At 45.4% G+C, this 18,674-nt stretch overlaps 1 protein-coding gene across 1 annotated transcript in view; it reads right to left on the bottom strand.

Moving 5' to 3' along the window:
- Positions 1 to 5,777: 5,777 nt before the first annotated feature.
- The window catches only part of Ctse (cathepsin E), a 30,932-nt gene continuing 18,035 nt past the window's right edge, over positions 5,778 to 18,674 (bottom strand). Inside the window, exons 6-10 of the mRNA XM_075987408.1 lie at positions 13,124 to 13,323; positions 11,147 to 11,269; positions 9,592 to 9,733; positions 9,396 to 9,494; positions 5,778 to 6,761 (exon numbers count right to left, since the gene is read on the bottom strand). Of these exons, the coding sequence (XP_075843523.1) occupies positions 6,597 to 6,761; positions 9,396 to 9,494; positions 9,592 to 9,733; positions 11,147 to 11,269; positions 13,124 to 13,323 (729 nt within the window). The 3' untranslated portion in view covers positions 5,778 to 6,596. The remainder of the gene's footprint in view (positions 6,762 to 9,395; positions 9,495 to 9,591; positions 9,734 to 11,146; positions 11,270 to 13,123; positions 13,324 to 18,674) is intronic.

The raw sequence follows: 18,674 nt of genomic DNA, 5'->3' as shown, positions 1-18,674 counted from the left end.
CACACTTCAAACCACCCACGCCCCCAACTTCACTTGTGTAGAATAAACTCATCCCATACACTCCACACCACATCAGACATGTAAGAGGTAAAGCATGTCCTGGCACCCCAAAACCCCACCCTGGGCCCCTCTGGTTGGTTGTGTGGCCCAAACTGAAGCACCCAGAAGGTGACAGTAAATTAAAATGCTGTTAGCACACAGTTAATTTGGGCATCGCATTTCCCTGTCTTGGGTGAGTATAGTTGGCAGATGGAGTGAGTTTAGACATGACTCCCCAGATCTTTCCCCTAGGGTGTATTTGGTGCACTCCGCATCCCTCACAAGTTAGGAGTCTGTCTCCTTGTAGACCTATTCCTTTGGTTACTGTGCTGTCAGAAAGTTCCTCCTGCTTCCAGTTGTTTCCTATGGTGGGGCTTTTCCAGCCACCATGTGTCTAAACCAGCCATAGAGTCTAACATTTGGAAAGCCAACGAGTAGCCTTGGATCCCACGCTTGGCCAATTGTGCTGCCAGCATGAGCCTTACTAAAGAGTTTTTGGTGGAACAAAAATTGAAGCTTATTTTCTTGTATCATCTAGCAAACAGTCTTGGGAGAAGGGACCTAATGATTTCTACACTGAATTCTTTATAGGAAGACTGAGGGGACTTCTAAAGTCTGTTTGCACAAGTGAAGTAATTTGGTTGCTCAGGAAGCCAAGGCGGTGTCCTGATCGATGCTGGTTATGGGGACTGCTGGGCTCTTGACTGTTGTTCTTTAGAGGTCCCTCACCTCACCCCGAGTCTATATCACCCTGAATGAATCCGGTGATCTCCTGTCTGTACACCACATATATGCGGTGCCTGTGGAAGCCAGAAGAGAAGAGGGCATTGGCTTCCCTTGGAAATGGAGTTACAGATGTTAGTTAGTCGATGTGAGTACTGGGAATTGAACCTGGACCCTCTAGAAGAGCAGTCATCAGGGCTGGAGACATGGCTCAGTGGTTAAGAGCATTGCCTGCTCTTCCAAAGGTCCTGAGTTCAATTCCCAGCAACCACATGGTGGCTCACAACCATCTGTAAAGAGGTCTGGCGCCCTCTTCTGGCCTTCAGGCATACCGACAGAATATTGTATATATAAATAAATAAATAAATAAATATTTAAAAAAAAAAAAGAAGAGCAGTCATCACTCCTAAGCACTGAGCCATCTCTCCAGCTCCCAGTGATCTCATAAGCTCTGTAGAGTTGACCTGGTTAGAACTTAGACGGGAGAAGCTTCCTCAATATTATTCTACCCTTTTTGAGACTAGATTTTAATTGGAACTTAGCCTGTGTAGTTGTGTGTATGCATGTTGTGTGATGATGACTGGGGAGACCTGAATAAATGTCTGTTCAGATAGGGAGCCAAGTAAGAATGCCACCTTACTAGGTGACCCAATGAGTTTTACCAGAGCTGCTTACAGGAGCAGAAGTGACTCAAAGACTGCTGCATCACCAAAGCTCTCCCAGCATGGGTGACAGCTCACGAAAGCTGTAACCTGGGCCCCCGCATAATGCGCAAACAGCTCAATAGGTTGGAAGGTGACTCTTCCAGGCAGCTCGGACAGTCTCGCCTCGTGGAGGCAGCTTGGCTGGTCTGTGCTTCTTCCAAGGAGCTCGGCAGTCCTTACTGCTTATTTGTGCTTAGGGAGGGAGGGAGGGGTCAGATACACCTGGTCGGTTTTAGGAACTTCCTGAAGCCTCTCAGTTGTTTACTTCCTGAGCTCAAAGAAAGCATCCCTGAAGAATGGACCGTCTCACCCCTTTAGCTTCCCTCTAAGGCAGAAGGTTTTATCTCAGAGGAGACGACTACACAGAAGCGAGATGGTGGTGGGGCACACACCATGGTGATGCAGTGGCACATGGCCTTGCTGTCACAAGGTCTGCCCTGCTGAGGATCATTTGGGGTGTGGCAAGTGCCCTGTCTGTGCCGGATTTTACAGCTTCTGAGCAGGGCCCTTAAATGTGTTCTGCTAGGTGCTGTTTGCAGAACTGCTTCCTTTCTTGTGGAAACTAAGAGAGCAGCTCTCAGGCTCCAGCCCCCACTTCCTCCATCCTTGTGAAGCTGAAGTCAGTAGCTTCCCTTTCGCTCTTCCATCACGCTGCGCTGGAGACGGCTGCTCAGCTTGCTACACGCCACACCCACTGCATTCGTTCAGTAGTCTGAGTAGGTCTCCTTCGGGGGGACACAAGTGGGTTCTGGAGTTTAGCAGGAGACATAGGACAGAGACTAAGTAAAGGCATAAGGGAACTCAGAGGAGGAAGATGGTAGTCCTAGGTAAGGTGCTCCAAAGGGGAAGAAGAAGGAATTTGAACTGGAGCTTGAAGGACTGGCAGGCTGTGCGAGTGTTGGGTGAGGGGAGGAGGCATGCAGGATCAGTGAAACAGAAGTGACCTGGGAGTAGGCAGAGGAGATGCTGACCCTCTGAGTGGCAGAAGAGAGCTGGCACTGGAAAGGTACCCAGTTCGGGCCAATGCCTTGGCTGTGTGTACTCCGTACTGGAAGGTTCCACCTAGGTTTTGTTTATTTGTTTAGAGATGGGTGAGGACGGGTGGTAATGACGTGTTACTATGTAACCCATGCTGGCCTTGAACCTCCTGCTCCTCACCCTTTGAATCCTGGGATTGCAGATGTAGGACATGTCTTCCCCTGTGGTCCCTCAAGAAAAGTCTACTCTGCAGAGTGACCCACACCCCTGGTGGAAATAGGACTCTTGAGAACAGAATGTGCAAGTGAGGACACAGATGTGTGTGTGTGCGTGCATGTGTGTGTGTGTGTGTGTGTGTGTGTGTGTGTGTATTCAACAGGTTCCAGAATCTCATATGCATAGAGCAGGGAGTTTAAACAGAGGCAAGGTCTTTGACAGTCGTGAAAATCCTCCCAGCTTGAGTGTCTTTTGGTACCCAGGAGGGACTACAGGGATGATGGAGGTGGGTCTTGTATTTTATCTGTTTCTTTCATTGGTTAACTAATAAAGAAAACTGCTTGGCCTGATAGGACAGAAAGTTAGGTAGGCGGAGTAGATAGAACAGAATGCTGGGAGAAAGAAGCCGAGTCAGGCAATCGCCATGATTCTCCCACTCCAGACAGACGCAGGTTAAGATCTTCCTTGGTAAGCCACCTCGTGGGCTACACAGATTATTAGAAATGGGTTAGATCAATATGTAAGAGCTAGCCAATAAGAGGCTGGAACTAATGGGCCAGGCAGTGTTTAAAAGAATACAGTTTCCATGTAATTATCTCGGGCATAAGCTAGCCGTGCGGAGCTGGGCAGGAACTCAGCCTGCCGCTCCGGGAGCCCTCCCGGGTGGTGGGAAGCAGCCCACCACCCCTTTTACTTCACAGGGAAGTGGAAATGAGGGAAGGATGGGATACTCATGATTTTTGGGAACATCAGTCAGGCACTGGCTTGATGTGGGCACACGGGCACTGGTGTGAAGTATCAGAGCAGGATGTTCTTGAAACATCCCTGGTAAAAGGCAGTGCTCAGAAGGATGGGACAAAAGGCCAGGTGGCAGCAGCACTCCTGTGGCAGTGCTGGTGGGACTGGTGTGAAGACAGTCACCACTTCATTTGGTCATTTGGCAGAGGCAATAGTGTGGCTTACGCATCATGTCTGCCCTCTGGACTTCTGCTCTTCTCAGTCTACTGGATGTGCAGCCTGAGATGCTGGAGAGGTAGCTGAGAGCTTACCTCTGATCTATAAGAATGAGGCAGAGGGAGAGAAAGAGAGAGGGGGGGGGGGAGAGAGGAAGAAGGGGAGGGAAAGAGGGAGGGCTAACTAGAAAGAATATGGTCACCTTGAACCTTAGCTCAATGGTACACCTTCTCCAACAGGGCCACACCCCCAATCCTTCCCAAACAATTCCACCAACCTCTTACCACGATCATTTCACAGGTGAGCAAACAGGTGTGGAGGTGCTGGTGGTGGGAAGCCCGTCTCGGATTGTCCGGCTCAGAGTTCTCATTGTTAGCCCGCCTACTCTCACACTTTGGTAGCTTGTTTAGAACATCAAGCTGTTCTGACTAAACTTCAAAGGCTGGGAGTTAATAAAACAAATGAAATGAATAAACTCTATCAAGGGAAAACAAAAAGTATGGGCACAGGCATGATGAGGGGTGGGATGCCAGTGGGAATCCAGGCTGACTGTCTGTCTTCAGCTTGGGGTGTGTCCCTCCTACCTATAAATGACAGTGTGGGTCTGTCCTAGTGACCCTGCAGGTCTTAAAGTATCACATTTAGTGCCTGACACAAATCAAGCATTGATTGTTTGGGGTTGAACCAAACCTCAAAGAGCCAAATGAGCTGAAAAGAAGATGGTATAAACAGACAGCAGATACCTGTTGGAATAGAGAATTATCTGTGGTATCACAAACCACACACATTTTTTCCCCTTCTTCCTCCTGCCCTTTCATTTTTCTTTTAAACAGTGTCTCGATGTGCAGTGCATCCTGGCCTTGAACTTCCATATTCCTGCCTGAGTTTCTATATTTTGGAATAAAAGCAGCAATTTAGAGACTATGTGGACCATGGTTTCTTTTTGTAGAAAGAAAAACATTGCATACCAACAACTATCCCTGTTAATATGCCCAGAGGAAATTATATAATTTCAACCCCAGAATGAAGATGGCTTCCAGCTCAGTTTCTCCCTGGCAAGTTCTTCAGGACAGACTTTAAGGAGTGTCCCTACCTCCCCTTCTGTTTGACAGCCTACCATGTATTTTCATTGACAGTAAACTTATAGGCATGCTTCAAGGAACTCTATGGGACAATGGTTGAGGCTGCCTGATAGGGTGGAAATGTGTAAGACGGGCTGGGGAAATTCACAGGAAGTAACCTAAAAGGTCATTGAAAACGGATTATTTAAATAAATGTAATATGCTAGAAAGGGTAGATTTACATCCATTACCCTCTGCTCTAGCACCCTCTCATTATTTTGACAATTAATAGGTAAAGTGGGGGAGGAGAGGCCTAGGCAGTTGTCTTCTTCTGTATAGGAGGTGTAGTTCACAGTGAGTAGAAGGGTGATGAAGGAAGGTGATTTTTAAAAATATGTATTTATTATGTATACAATATTCTGTCTGTGTGTATGCCTGCAGGCCAGAAGAGGGCACCAGACCCCATTACAGATGGTTGTGAGCCACCATGTGGTTGCTGGGAATTGAACTCAGGACCTTTGGAAGAGCAGGCAATGCTCTTAACCTCTGAGCCATCTCTCCAGCCCCAGGAAGGTGATTTTTATAAAAACAAAACAAAACTGGGGAAACCCCAACTATCATGAGGATTCCCTGATGACCATCAGCTGCTGTTGAAAGAGAGGGTTTTGTATTAGATGGTGGAAGCTGACAACTGTAAATTCACTCATCCAACTTAACATGGCCGGTTAAAGGCGCCCAGCATTATCTGCTTCCTGATGGGAAGTACCCAGTGCTGTTTATGTGACAGTTTGCCATGAATCAAGGCCTCCAGATCTAACACCATCTTATAGGAAGGGTGGGCACAGAGACCCACACCAAATGATACCTCTAGATTTTAACCAGTCAAAAATCTTATTTTTGGTCTTTTTATGAGACCAAGTCTTGTCATCTGTTCCTGGCTGGTCTGGAATCCTTGAACTTGAAGTGGTCCTCCTGCCTCAGCTTCCAGTGTGCTGAATTATAGGCATGTATCACCATGCGCTGGTTGTAATTAGCAAAATTCTGAAAATGGAAAATTCTGTGGAAGAAAAGAGACTTAAGAGACATTTCAAATGAATGCAATTTATGTTTTTTTTCCTCCAGTTATGGATCTGGTTTGAATCCGGATACAAATAAATCAACTGTAAAAACAGGGACACATTTATGAGCAAGTGAGAGACAGTTAAATTTCACTTTTAAGGATATTAGATATTAGATAAAATGATACAGTGCTTAGAATTTAGATGTGTGGAGCCAAAGGGAGAAAAGATAGAGGTGCCAACCACGTGAGGATGGATTTTGAAGTGGGGTAGAGGCCCAACCACGTGCGGACGGGCTGTGAAGTGGGGCGGACGGGCTGTGAAGTGGGGTAGAGGCCCGACCACGTGCGGACGGGCTGTGAAGTGGGGTAGAGGCCCGACCACGTGTGGACAGGCTGTGAAGTGGGGTAGAGGCCCGACCACGTGTGGACGGGCTGTGAAGTGGGGTAGAGGCCCGACCATATGTGGACAGGCTGTGAAGTGGGGTAGAGGCCCGACCACGTGTGGACAGGCTGTGAAGTGGGGTAGAGGCCCGACCATGTGTGGACGGGCTGTGAAGTGGGGTAGCAAGCAGTGCACAGAGTTTACTTTGCCATCACATCTCCTTGTATATATCTTTGGAGAGTTCCATAATAGAAAGTCGACAAAAAGCAATGAAGATACAGACGAAACTTCATTTTTTCATCACTGTGGTGGTGGAGGCGGTGTGTGTGTGCAGTGTCGGGGAGGCTGTGTGTGTGCTCTCATGCTTTCTTTGGTCTGGATACTCTGGGATGGCTGCATCCTGTGGGAACTGACTTTTGTATAGGTATAAAGAGATCTAAAGGGGTATCAGGTATCCATACATAGACATACACTCCCATTTAGGGGACCGTGGGGGCCAGCCCCACTTGGTTATTTCCACGATCAAAGACTGCATAGAACTGTCGGATGAAGACATCCCCCAGGATCCAGAGGGGCCCAGCTGGTGGCGGAATGTCAAGTCCTTGGAAGCCGCTGCCGCAGAACTGCATTCCATCCACTAAGTCCTAGGGTCCAAAAGAAGCAATTAGTAGCAGAAAGGGGACGATGAACACAGTCCTGGGAGCTGTGTCGAGTGGTGGTACTGGCTGGCACCAAATGGCCTGACGCGGCGGTGAGTGCCACCGCTGTGGTTGGTGGGTTCTTCAATCATTTCATGCCCATGTTCCAGCTCAGTACAGTGCATGTTGGCTCGGTCCACTCATCTGTGTGCTGCAATCCTGAGAACTGTGTGTCTTTACAGACATACCCTGATCAGTTTATAACTGGAAACACAGAGACCTAAAGGTTTGGCATAGAACACACTGGTTTAAATCCAATCTTCTTTGGTTTCAAGGAGAACTCGATTTTTGTAAGGGAGAGAAACAACTCTGTGACTAGCCATCACCACTTGCTTCTCGTCATCTGAGGAAGCAGCATTTGAGTGGACTTTCTTAGACAAAAGGCAAGCACACATCTGTTGTTCTATGAAGGGAGCCTAATCTCCCCCAATCTTCCTTTTCTTTTAGACACTATGTAACTCATGTTTTCTAGAACCCACTAGCCCGCCTCTGTCTCCTGAGTGCTGGGCTTGTAGGCATGCACCACCAATCCTGGCCCCCAGTCTTATTTTTCAGTTTAGCAAAGATTTGTTTTCTACCAGGCAGGTGTGGTTTTCCTAACTACCATCTGAAACTCAAAGTTGCTGATGAGGAGGTGGGGTAAGTCAAAACTCTGTAAGAGGACAAGGATCAAATTCCAAGGCATTTCAGCATCCTCCATGTACTAAGATGGCCCTGATTGAAATCTGACATGAAAGGACCCTAGTACCATGTTGGGTATGGGTTTAAGCAGAGCCTCTTGTTGGGTAAAAGTAGGGGAGTGTAGGTGCTAGACATCTCCCAGGATCCAGAGGGGTCTAGCTGGAGGATTAATGTCAAGTCCTCAAAAGCCACTATTGCATAACTGCACCCTGTCTGCTAAGACTAAAGAAAACCATTGTCACAGAACTGCATCTCATCCACTCAGACTAGGAAAGCCACTGCCACGAAACCACATCTCATCCACTAAGACTAGGAAAGCCACTGCCACGGAACCACATCTCCTCCACTAAGACTAGGAAAGCCACTGCCACGGAACTGCATCTCCTCCACTAAGACTAGGAAAGCCACTGCCACGGAACCGCATCTCATCCACTAAGACTAGGAAAGTCACTGCCACGAAACCACATCTCATCCACTAAGACTAGGAAAGCCACTGCCACGGAACCGCATCTCCTCCACTAAGACTAGGAAAGCCACTGCCACGAAACCACATCTCATCCACTAAGACTAGGAAAGCCACTGCCACGAAACCACATCTCATCCACTAAGATTAGGAAAGCCACTGCCACGGAACTGCATCCCATCCACTAAGATTAGGAAAGCCACTGCCACGGAACCGCATCTCATCTACTAAGATTAGGAAAGCCACTGCAACGGAACTGCATCCCATCCAGTAAGACTAGGAAAGCCACTGCCACGGAACTGCATCCCATCCAGTAAGACTAAGAAAGCCACCGCCATGGAACTGCATCCCATCCAGTAAGACTAGGAAAGCCACTGCCATAGAACTGCATTCCATTCACTAAGTTCTGGGGTCCAAAAGAAACACTCAGTAACACGGCAATGAAGATGGAAACTGGTGAGCAGGGCTCAGTCTCACCATGTGGTTTGTTCTCAGCATGCTGTCTGCGGAGGCTCTCCCAAGAGCTTTCAAGAATGCCCCAAGAGCCTAGGAGGCTTAGCACAAAGCTATGCTTTGGAGCATAAAGGGAAGATCATGCTGCCTTAGCAACTTTATGTACACAGTCATTGATGGCATGAGTGATTCTGGTTAAAGATCAGCACATTAAAATGTGTTTCCCAAAAAGTGCAACATCAAAAACCAGGTCCAGGGGATGTGAAGTGACTATAGGTTTCCAAAACGTCCAGCTTTTCATTTCTACCTCACCCACAGAATTGGGAGTCATTGCAATGAAAGACACATTTTGGCTTGAGGAAGAAAATTAATCAGAATGTTGCCCCTCCAAAAACAGCTCATATCTTCTTCTTTTTTAATCACTCCTTAAATTTTTTCTATTTATGTATCTGTGTGTAGTATGTATCTGTGCACGCACAGGATCAGAAGAGGGCCTTGGATTTCTTGGAGCTGAAGTTTCATGTGGTTTGGGAACCACACGAAGTGGGTGCAAGCAAGCCAACTATGGTCTCTGGAGGAGGAGCAAGTGCTCTTAACTGCGGAGCCATCTCTCCAAAGCCAGCTGTCATTTCTGAGCCATTTATTTAGCTCTGAGAGCCTCAGCATCTCCCCTATAAATCAGGATAATAACATCTCCAGTTGCACGAGGGTGGTGCAGAGGATGTTTGTTGATCAATTCCTCATGGCAACATCCAAAAATCTCCCTTAAATGTCTTTTACCTAAGCAGCTGCTGCCCCATGGCAGAACTGAGAACTAGAAGCAAGCCCAGGAGTTTCTACCACAGGCAACTTGGTCCCTCTCAGAGAAAATGCCACATCAGAACTGCACTAGATGGGAGGGAACTTGGAGCCGACGTGAAGGGGGAAGTGACAGGCACGTGGGGAGGACACTGTGACTCACAGAATAAGGAAACGGCCCTTACCGGCAGGATGTAGGCATTTGGGCTGAGGGTATATGAAACCCCGTTGATGAGGAATGCGACATTTGGCATGGTGTTGAGGTTGGCACAATTCACAGCATACTAAAACAGAGAGGGATCAACTCAGAGACAGCTCTCTCCCCAGAGAAGGATGGGCTCTCCGGCTCCGACACCAACCCCACCCTGGGTAGACACTTACTTCTCCATCCATGGGTGTGGCCCCAATGGCCTCTTGGAGCTCTTTGATCTTGTGGGAGGGGCCAGTGAGGAGGGAGGTCCCTGTGTCCACAATGGCTTGGCAGCCCTCAGAGCAGAACATCACTGTGTTTCCCACTAGGATTCTGAGGACAAGGGGCCCCGTGGTCCCATGGTTAGCGCCTGCTCCTTGAGGGGGGCCTTTTACCACATGGGGACACAATAATGGTGTCTGCTTTGGTGTTTTCTACCACAAGAATGTCTTCTAATTAGCATATTTATTTGTATGAGACAGGGTCTCTCTGTATAGCCTTGGCTGTTCTGAAACTCACTCTGTAGGCTGGCCTTGAATTCAAAGAGATTCACCTGACTCTGCCTCCCAGTTGCTGGAATTAAAGGCATGCGCCACCATTCCTAGCCAAATTGCTTTTTTTTTAAAGACAGGGTTTCACTCTGTCCAGATGACTTCCAAGCTCCTAGCAATCCATCCTCCTGTCTCAGTCTCATGAGTACTGGAATTATAGGCATGATCCATTATACCCGACTCAACTTGCTTTTTTGACTGAGCTTCACAGTAGGAGATATACTTACTTCTTGACCAAACACACACACACACACACACACACACACACACACACACACACACAAGCTGAAATACATTCTTGTATTTTTCTATTGTACTCTGCTTTGATTCAGAAATGCAGATCAGGATCTGGGCATGGTGGGGACAACTGCAAGTAACTCTCGCATGTAAGAGGCTGGGGTGACAAGATCCTGAGAATTCCAGGCCAGCTGGTGCTACATAACAAGATCGTGTTTCAAAAAAAAAAAAAAACACAAATCAAAAAACAAACAAACAGATTCCTTAAACTGATGCAATGAGCATGAATAGGTAAATATCTACCATCTGAAAAGCGTTGGTAGACAGTGGGCATTGGATCTCTTTTACTTTTTATCCAGAGTGTCTTAGGTGCAGAAACTAGATTGCTCTGCCCTGAGCTCCTACCTTACCCAGCACGGTGCTGGCCATGTATCAGGGGTGGAACCCTACTTTCCCATTAGCTCCATGCTCATGCATGGATTTCAAGGCTCCATTTCATAGCCCCTGCCTCCACACCCCTGCACAGTCTTCAGACAGAGAAGTCTCACTGTTTGCCGGCCAGTCATCCTAGCGGCTCTTGGAGCACTGACCACATCCACTTTGTGTGGTGGCAATTTGGGACCACATCTCATCTTCCATGCAGGCTTCAAGAAAGCGAAAACCTGAGTCCAAATCACCCTTGCAATGCCCATGTCTCTCAGCCCTTGCCTTGTGCATTAATTAAGGCTACATGAACACAGGGCAGTTAGCTGCGTGAGTTAGAAGGAGGCCTGCTAAATGTATACAGAAGGAAGCCACTTCTCTAGTCCTTCCTGTGTGTTTCCACACCTCCAGTCTAGATGTCAGGTTCCCTGCATCTACTCTAGCGCCTGGTAGTGTCACTCAGTTAATCCAGTTTGAGTCGTGGCTGTCGTGAGTTTTTCTGTTCAACCATGGCTACTACACGGATGATACTCACCCGTCCAGCGCAATCTGCCAGTAACCTTGCTTGGTGACTGGAATCCAGTTGAGAGTCCCAGAGAAATGAGAGGGGTCATAGCCTCCGAAAGTCAGCTCACTGCCTGAGCCACCTTGTGGGTCACTACATAGAGAGATAGACAAATTGTCAAAGAAGGGTCTCTGGAAACACTGAGAGGGATGGACAGTTAGGGCCCGTTGTTGCATGTCTGGGCACTCACACTGGTACCCAGGTAGTAGAAACTCCTAGGCAGCCTGAGCCTTTGGGGACCAAAGAGAAGAACAGCTCTGTCCAATGCTCTGTGAATATTCCCTGCTTCTTAAATAAGAAGTTTAGGAGGTAGGGAGCATCAGAACTGCAGATCCAAGGTCAGGACCATCCTGGGTGTGCAGACACTGAGGATGCAACTTGAGGGTACCCCCAAAATACCCTTTCTGGGAGTATCTTCCTTGCTAGGAATGTTGTGGTGTCAGGAGTTCCCATAATGCTTACTCCTCTTTGTTAAGGTGGCGAGGGTAACTTGAAAGCAGTATGTCTTATTAGAGCTTGACTATTGGTTCATTTTCTTTGCTAGTTATTTCTCAAGTTATATGCTGGGATTTAGTAGGCTTCGGGGAAGAGGGGCATTTCTAGGAGGAAAAGGAGAGAGAAGAAAGACACAAAGCCTGGGACTCTGAAGGACAGGGTAGTGTGGGGAAGGAGCATATATCTGAAGGAATTTTACATTTAGTGGGAGCTGGGGATGTAACTAAGGGTTTAGAACACTTGCTTGGCATGCATGAATCCTGGGTTCTACAACTCCCACCACCCCAGCTTGTGGAATTCTCACGTCAACCTTGAGCAAACTGAGGCCCTGGGACACAAAAGAACACAAAGGGAGACAGGAGCCCTGACAGTGTGCCTTGATCAAAGTCCTATCAGACCTGGTCCCAACCGCAGTCACTCTGGAGACACAACACAACCCAAGAGAGAAAATTCAGAACTCTTCTTGTGGAAGGGGACGGAGAAAGGGGACTTACATTGGAACATGGTGAGCTGGGGCCAGGTCAGAGTGGGAAAGGTAAGTCTTTCTCTTAGGGAGGAAAGTGAGGTGATCATCCCAGGAAAGGGTATGGGGACAGTGAGCGTCTCGCTCTTCCCAGCTGTAGTTTATGGATTTTTAGAACTTGTGTGGCAATATAGTTCTAAATTAACCATCTTAGCCAGTTTTGAGTGCGTAGTTCAGATTTTCATTACCGTGAAGTCAAGTTCCGGAACATTTTCACCATGCAGAACTGAGTCTTGTTAAAGGAGATGCCCCCTTCCCATTCTCCCCAGCCATGACAACCACCACTGTACTTTCTGTCTATGAATTCAATTCTAGGCACTTCTTGTAAGCGGAATCCTTATCTGTCCTTTTGGTGGCTGACTTATTTTGCTTAGCCTAAGTCTTGAAGCTTGATCTATGCTCTAGCATATGTCAGGAAAAGATTGTGAGGTGTGGGAGACTGAACTCAGGGTCTCGCGTGAACTCGGTAAGAAAGAGAAAGACTAGCTCCATACTGCATCCTTTCCAAGGCCAAGCCATATTCTTCTGTGTGGTTATACATAGCCATTAATGTACAACTTATTTTTAGTATCATCTTACTGGTTAATTCTCCCCCTGTCTCCCAACCACAGAGATGGTCCTTGTTTCATGTGTCTACCATCACATGTGGATGTAGCAGGACCTTGGGATTTATTGACCATATAAATCATTAGCCAATCTCAAGGGTACACGGATTCAATTCACAGTGACAATTTACTTCTTTCTTGTCATAACTCCATTTCCTCAAAATCCAGAGAGCCTAAGTGTTTTGTTCAAGATCCTATATCACAGGTCAAGCAAGAGATTCGAGAGAATCATGGGTCTTAGGCCTGTGAAGTCTCATGCACAGGCTAACTGCCCGTGGTCATCACTGACCTGATCTGGCAGGGATAGGGGTTGGCTGGCCTCACCTGCTCAAGTAGACAGAAAATATAGGCAGATCCACGAGGTTCTGGGCCATCATGTTGTCAAACACTGGGGTTACCCCTCCAGCAGCCAATGACGGGTATCCTAGGCCCAGAATCCCATCAAACTCAGCATTCACAAAGGTCTGCCCGGGCTCCTTGACACTTTCTCCAAACTGCTGGCCCTCCACAGTTAGTCCTTCCACCTGAAGGGAGAACGGCACAACGTTCATGAATGAGGGTCCCAGATTCCTGGGTCCCCATTCCGATTCAAGCTAATTTGTCCTTTCTCAGCTTTCCTTGGCAAATAGGCACAAAAGTTTTGACTATAATCCCACTAATATAATTTCTTCATGTGACTTTAAAAATCAAAATATAAAAAATGCAGAAAAGATGAGTGTCTATTTTAATAACAGCCCACGTACTACACATACCCATGTAATCCTCCCTAGACCAGGCAGAGCGTTGCAAAGACCCAGCCATGCTGTTCCTGTACCCTGCCAATCACTGTATCCCTCCTCCAGGGTGACTCTTCTTCAAAGCAACACTGGTTTTGTTTATGCCTTTAAGCTTACATAAATGGAATTATCTACTATGATGCTGCTACCTGGCTTCTGTTCTTTAGTGCTGTGCTTGCTACATGCTCTTACAATGTTTTATTCTCATTAGCACTCCAGGTATGAATATGTTACCATGCCATATGCCATGGGTGGACATCTGGACTGCTTCCTGTGTTTGATTATCACTAATGGTGCTCCGTGTGCACTTCCTTTGGTGAACCCATGTACGTATTTCCATTGTATAAACCTTTCAGGGTTTATAAGTATTCTCTCTGAGCAAAGGTCCTGGAGTCTTCCAAAATCGTGGTACCAATGTTTCCATTACTGGTACTCTGAGAGTCCCAATTGGACCACATCTTCATTAAAACTTTCTACAGCCTGCCTCTTCCATGTTGGTTTTATAGTAGATACGCAGAGGGTTACACTGAGATTTTAACTGCGTCTTACGACAATTAATTGACTTTTTAGATAGTTTCTCTTAGGAATGCCTGCTTCTGTAGTTTGGTGGTATATTTTGGAGCCAAGCCCTCTGCTGGAAACCACAAGGTTTTCCCCATCAGTGATGCCTTTTGCTGTTTTTGATGAATAAGATATGAATTTTAATGCACTTAATTTTATTAATTTTTGCTTCATTATTAGTTTTTTTATAGCATGCTTTAGGGATTTTCTTTTTCACAGTCATGGAGACATTTTCCCAAGTTTTCTTCTACGCTCTTTATTCTTTTACATCTTGCGTTTAGATCTATAATCTACCTAAAGCCTGACAGCATATGGCAAAGTTAAAAGATTATTTTCTTTCTGTATAGATAGCTAAGTGCCCTCTCATTTTTTAAGAACAATGTTATCCTCTACATGCCTCAGTAAAATGCTAAATATGAGTGAGGTTATTGGCGGGGGGTTCTGGATTTTTTATACATCCTCGTACATTTGTCTCATTTTCCTTATCCTATACCAATACAGCAGTCTGAATTGTGGCTTTATAATACCTTGGCAGTGTTTTTATTAATCAAGATTATTTTGGTATGTTCCATTACATTCATCTACATGTTAGAACCAACTTATCGGTTTCTAACACAAATCATTACTGCTTTGATCGGGGTGATACTGGATCTATAAATCATCTCGGAGATTTTGACTTCTTTATCAAAGTGAGTCTTTCTACAGGCATGGCTCTTCTTTCAATTTACATAAATGTTTTAATTTCATACAGTAGTGATGTATTTTTTTTAGGATAAAGAGTTCTCATATTTGTTAAAGGTAAGTTGTTTTTGATGGAATCATAAATACAGTTTTTAAGACCTGTTTTTCATTTGTCGTCACTGTGACATAGAGACCCAAATGATTTTTGTACATTTACCTATTCTAGAAATGTTGGTAGATTTCCTTGTACATCTCAATATACTGAAGATATTTTTAGATTTCCTACATGTAGAACTTTGTCATGCTGCTATTTGTGATGGCACACACCTTTAATCCCAGCACTCAGAAGGCAGGTGGATCTCTGTGAGTCTGAGGCCATTCTGGCCTACAGAGAGAGTTCTGGTATTGAAATCCTAGCCAACTCCTCAGTGCTAGGGAAGGAACGGGTCTTAGAGGAGAACCTACAACAGCCACCTTACTAAAGCAACAAAACCCTAACTACATTCTAGGTATTTGTTCTTATACCCCGCTGATGATTGTAATCCTCGACTCTCATCTGGGAAACTTCTCTTCGAAACAGGCAAGAGACGTTACATCCAATCAAAATTCAAAGGTGTGGGACCCAGTTCCAATACAACAATACAACTCCCACACAAAAGGCCCAAGGGTCATTGTGAAGAGGAGGCAGACTGTATGAGCCAGAGGCCGGGGGAGTTTGCAGTGAGACTGTGTCTCTTAAGAAGGTCAGAAGCTACACCCATAAGGCCTCACCAATACAACTGTGTAAACATGAGTTGAACAAGGATGCCCCCTAAAGAGATGCTCTTATGAGTGGGACTTCAACCCTAGGCAAAAAAACTACAGGCAGCAAAGGAAGGTTGAGAATGGGAGAAATAGTTTTTCCCAGGAGAGAGCACACCCATTTGGTTATTCAATACCAAACGGTCATCCCTCAAAACAAGTAACATTATACAGATAGAGCAGATTGTTATTATGTATCTAGGAATATGTTCATACATACATACATATATAACAACATTTAATGAAAAAGGAGGTCATGAATTTGAAAGAGAGCTGGGAGGGTGTATGGGAGGGTTTGGAGAAAGAAAATAGAAGGAAAATAATTATGTAATTATATTATAATATCAAAAATAAAAGAAATAAAAACAAATAAATAAAGTTAAAAACAAGCTAAGAATCTTCTTATGTGCTGATATGACAGTAATCTTTTGTCCTTCCAAACCTTAAGCCCTTAGTCTCTTTTTTCTTGTCTTGCTGCATTGGCAATGGTCTTCAGCTCGGTGCTGAACACAGGGAGTGCTGTGACTACTGCTGTCTCATTCCAAATCTCAGGGAGAATCTCCAAACCCCACAGAAACTCAGTACCGACTGTAAGCTCTGCTGTGGGCTCCTGAGGAGCACAAGTTACCCCAAGCTTACGTTCTCCAGCCTCCCACGCGCATCCCCATGACTGGCTTGTGGGCATCTTTAAGACAGTAAGGTCTCCAGCCTCCCACACGCATCCCTATGACTGGCCTGTGGGCATCTTTAAGAGACTAAGGAAGTTGCTTTATATTCATGGTTTTCTAAGAGTTTATTTTTAAGTTATGTCTACATCTTGACTTTTGCCCATCCAGATATTTGTATTGATTTTTTTTTTTAATTCTCTCTGATGGCAAGTTCCTAGGAGGAAACGACTCTTGGTTGGCATTTAGGACCCTCACAAAATTTATTTTCTCATTTCTTTCCTTTAGGACTTTGGCATCTATTTGGGCACAGTGGCGTTTGCCTGAACTCTCAACACTCAACAGGTAACAACTCAGCACTCAGCCAGAGGATGACAAGTTCCGGTTAGGCTTGGCTCACAGTGAGAGCTGTCTCAGACCTGTCTAACTGCAGAGCACAAGAACTTGGGCATCATGGAGAAAGGCTATAACTCTAATTGATTTTGTTTTCTTTGCTTTGAGACAGGATCTCATATATCTCAGACTAGCATAAAACTTACTATGTAACAGAGGAAATCTTAACCTTCTGATCATTTTGTCTCTGGCTCCTGAGTGCTGGGAATACTCGTGTGTGTCATCTTGTCCAGTTTAGGTGGTCCTGGGGATCAAATTCTGGGCTTTGCGTATGCCAGACAAGTGCTCTGCCCACTGATCTGTATCCCTAGCCTTTAGTTCTAGCTTTTTGATTGACTGGCTGATAGGTTGAGACAGGGTCTCAATATGTAGCCTTGGTTGTCCTACAACTCTCTATGTAGACCAGACTGAATTGACACTCACAGAGATTTGCCTGCCTCTGCCTTCTGAGCTCAGTGATTAAAGGCGTGTGCCACGATGTCTGGCATGTTCTGGTGATTATAATAATGTTTTCAAGTTTTGTTATTAAAGTTCTTGTGGTTTCATTAAATATGTTATGAAGTAAGTTTATAAATTCTCTGGAAAATGGGCCCAGAGTTTTCTTTGTGGGGAGGTTTTTTTTTTGTTTTATTTTAATAGCAGAGTAAACATTTAATATTTTCTATTTATTGCATCAGTTCTGATAATTTAAATAATTTAAAATATTGTAAAGTTTATCAATATAAGACAATTTTGATATCTTGTTTTGAGGGTGACAAGGTCTTTAATAGTATCCCTTTCATTTCTAATGTTGCTAGGTTTCTTTCATTTTCTGGATTAGTCATGCCAAGGGCTGCCAGCCTGGTTGCCCTTTGCAGTTAATTTGTGCCATTGTTGATCTTGTTTCCAGAGTGGATTTCCTATTTCACGGATGTCCCGTCCTTCTCTATTTTCTTTCCTTCCCTTTCCTTTGGGCTTGGTTTGCTCCTGTTTATTAGTGACTTGTTCTTCTTAGGGTTTGACTCAAAACAACAGCTTAGATCACTGGTTTTTCTCATATATGCGTTTCAGGCTGTAACTGTCCCTTTAAGGACTACATTAACTGCATTAATCTGTATTCTTATATATTACATATGTATGTGGTTTTTGATATTTGGCTTTACACAGTTGCAGAAGCCAGTCGGAGAGTGCACTTAGGAAGTGGTTTCCAGCCTAGGCTTGCAGCCTCAGGGCTACAGATGTGGCAGCAGAGGGAAGATGTGTCACGTGGGAGAGACGCCAACTGGAACCTGTGGACCCATTCTCTCCCTTTGCCGTCCAAGCCTTTATGCTCAGTGAAATGTTGCAGAATATTTGTTTAACTATGCAAAAATGTGTTGTATTTGTTTATGCTGCAGAATATTTATCTAATTATGTAGAGATATGTTACATTTGTTTAACTATGGAAAGATATATGTTGCATTTGTTTAATTATGGAAAGATGTGTTGCTGTTTTACCTTTCCTGCCTAAGGCACCTGATTGGTCTAATAAAAAGCTGAATGGCCAATAGAGAGAGAGAGAGGATGAGGTATAGGCAGAACTTCCAGCCAGGGAGAGTAAGGAGGAGGAGAAATTTAGGCTTGAAAAAGAAGGAAAAGGAGACGACAGGGAGACACCATGGAGAAAGCAGGGAAGTAGGACACGCAGAGTGAAAGAAAGGTAAAAGCCTTGAGGCAGAATGTAGATGAAGAGAAACAGGTTACAGTAAGTTGTAAGAACTAGTGGGACAAGTGTAAGCTATGGCCAGGCATTCATAATTAATAGTACGTCTTCGTGTCTCTATGTGGGAGCTGGTTGTCGGCCCAAAGAAACGTCCAACTCCAGTGAAGGCCTGCACTGAAGCAGGAACTGACAGAGCCGGAAGTGCACAAGGAGGGGCCTCTGGACCTGGGGCTGCTGTGGCTTGGGGGCTCCCTGTTCTGTGCTGTATGTATGCTAGAGCCTGCCTCCTGGGACCTCAGTCTGTCCCCTGCTTTCCA

This window comes from Microtus pennsylvanicus, chromosome 10 (genome assembly GCF_037038515.1).
Source record: "Microtus pennsylvanicus isolate mMicPen1 chromosome 10, mMicPen1.hap1, whole genome shotgun sequence".
Taxonomy (NCBI): Eukaryota; Metazoa; Chordata; class Mammalia; order Rodentia; family Cricetidae; genus Microtus; species Microtus pennsylvanicus.
This window is presented reverse-complemented; position numbering and strand designations above follow the sequence as displayed.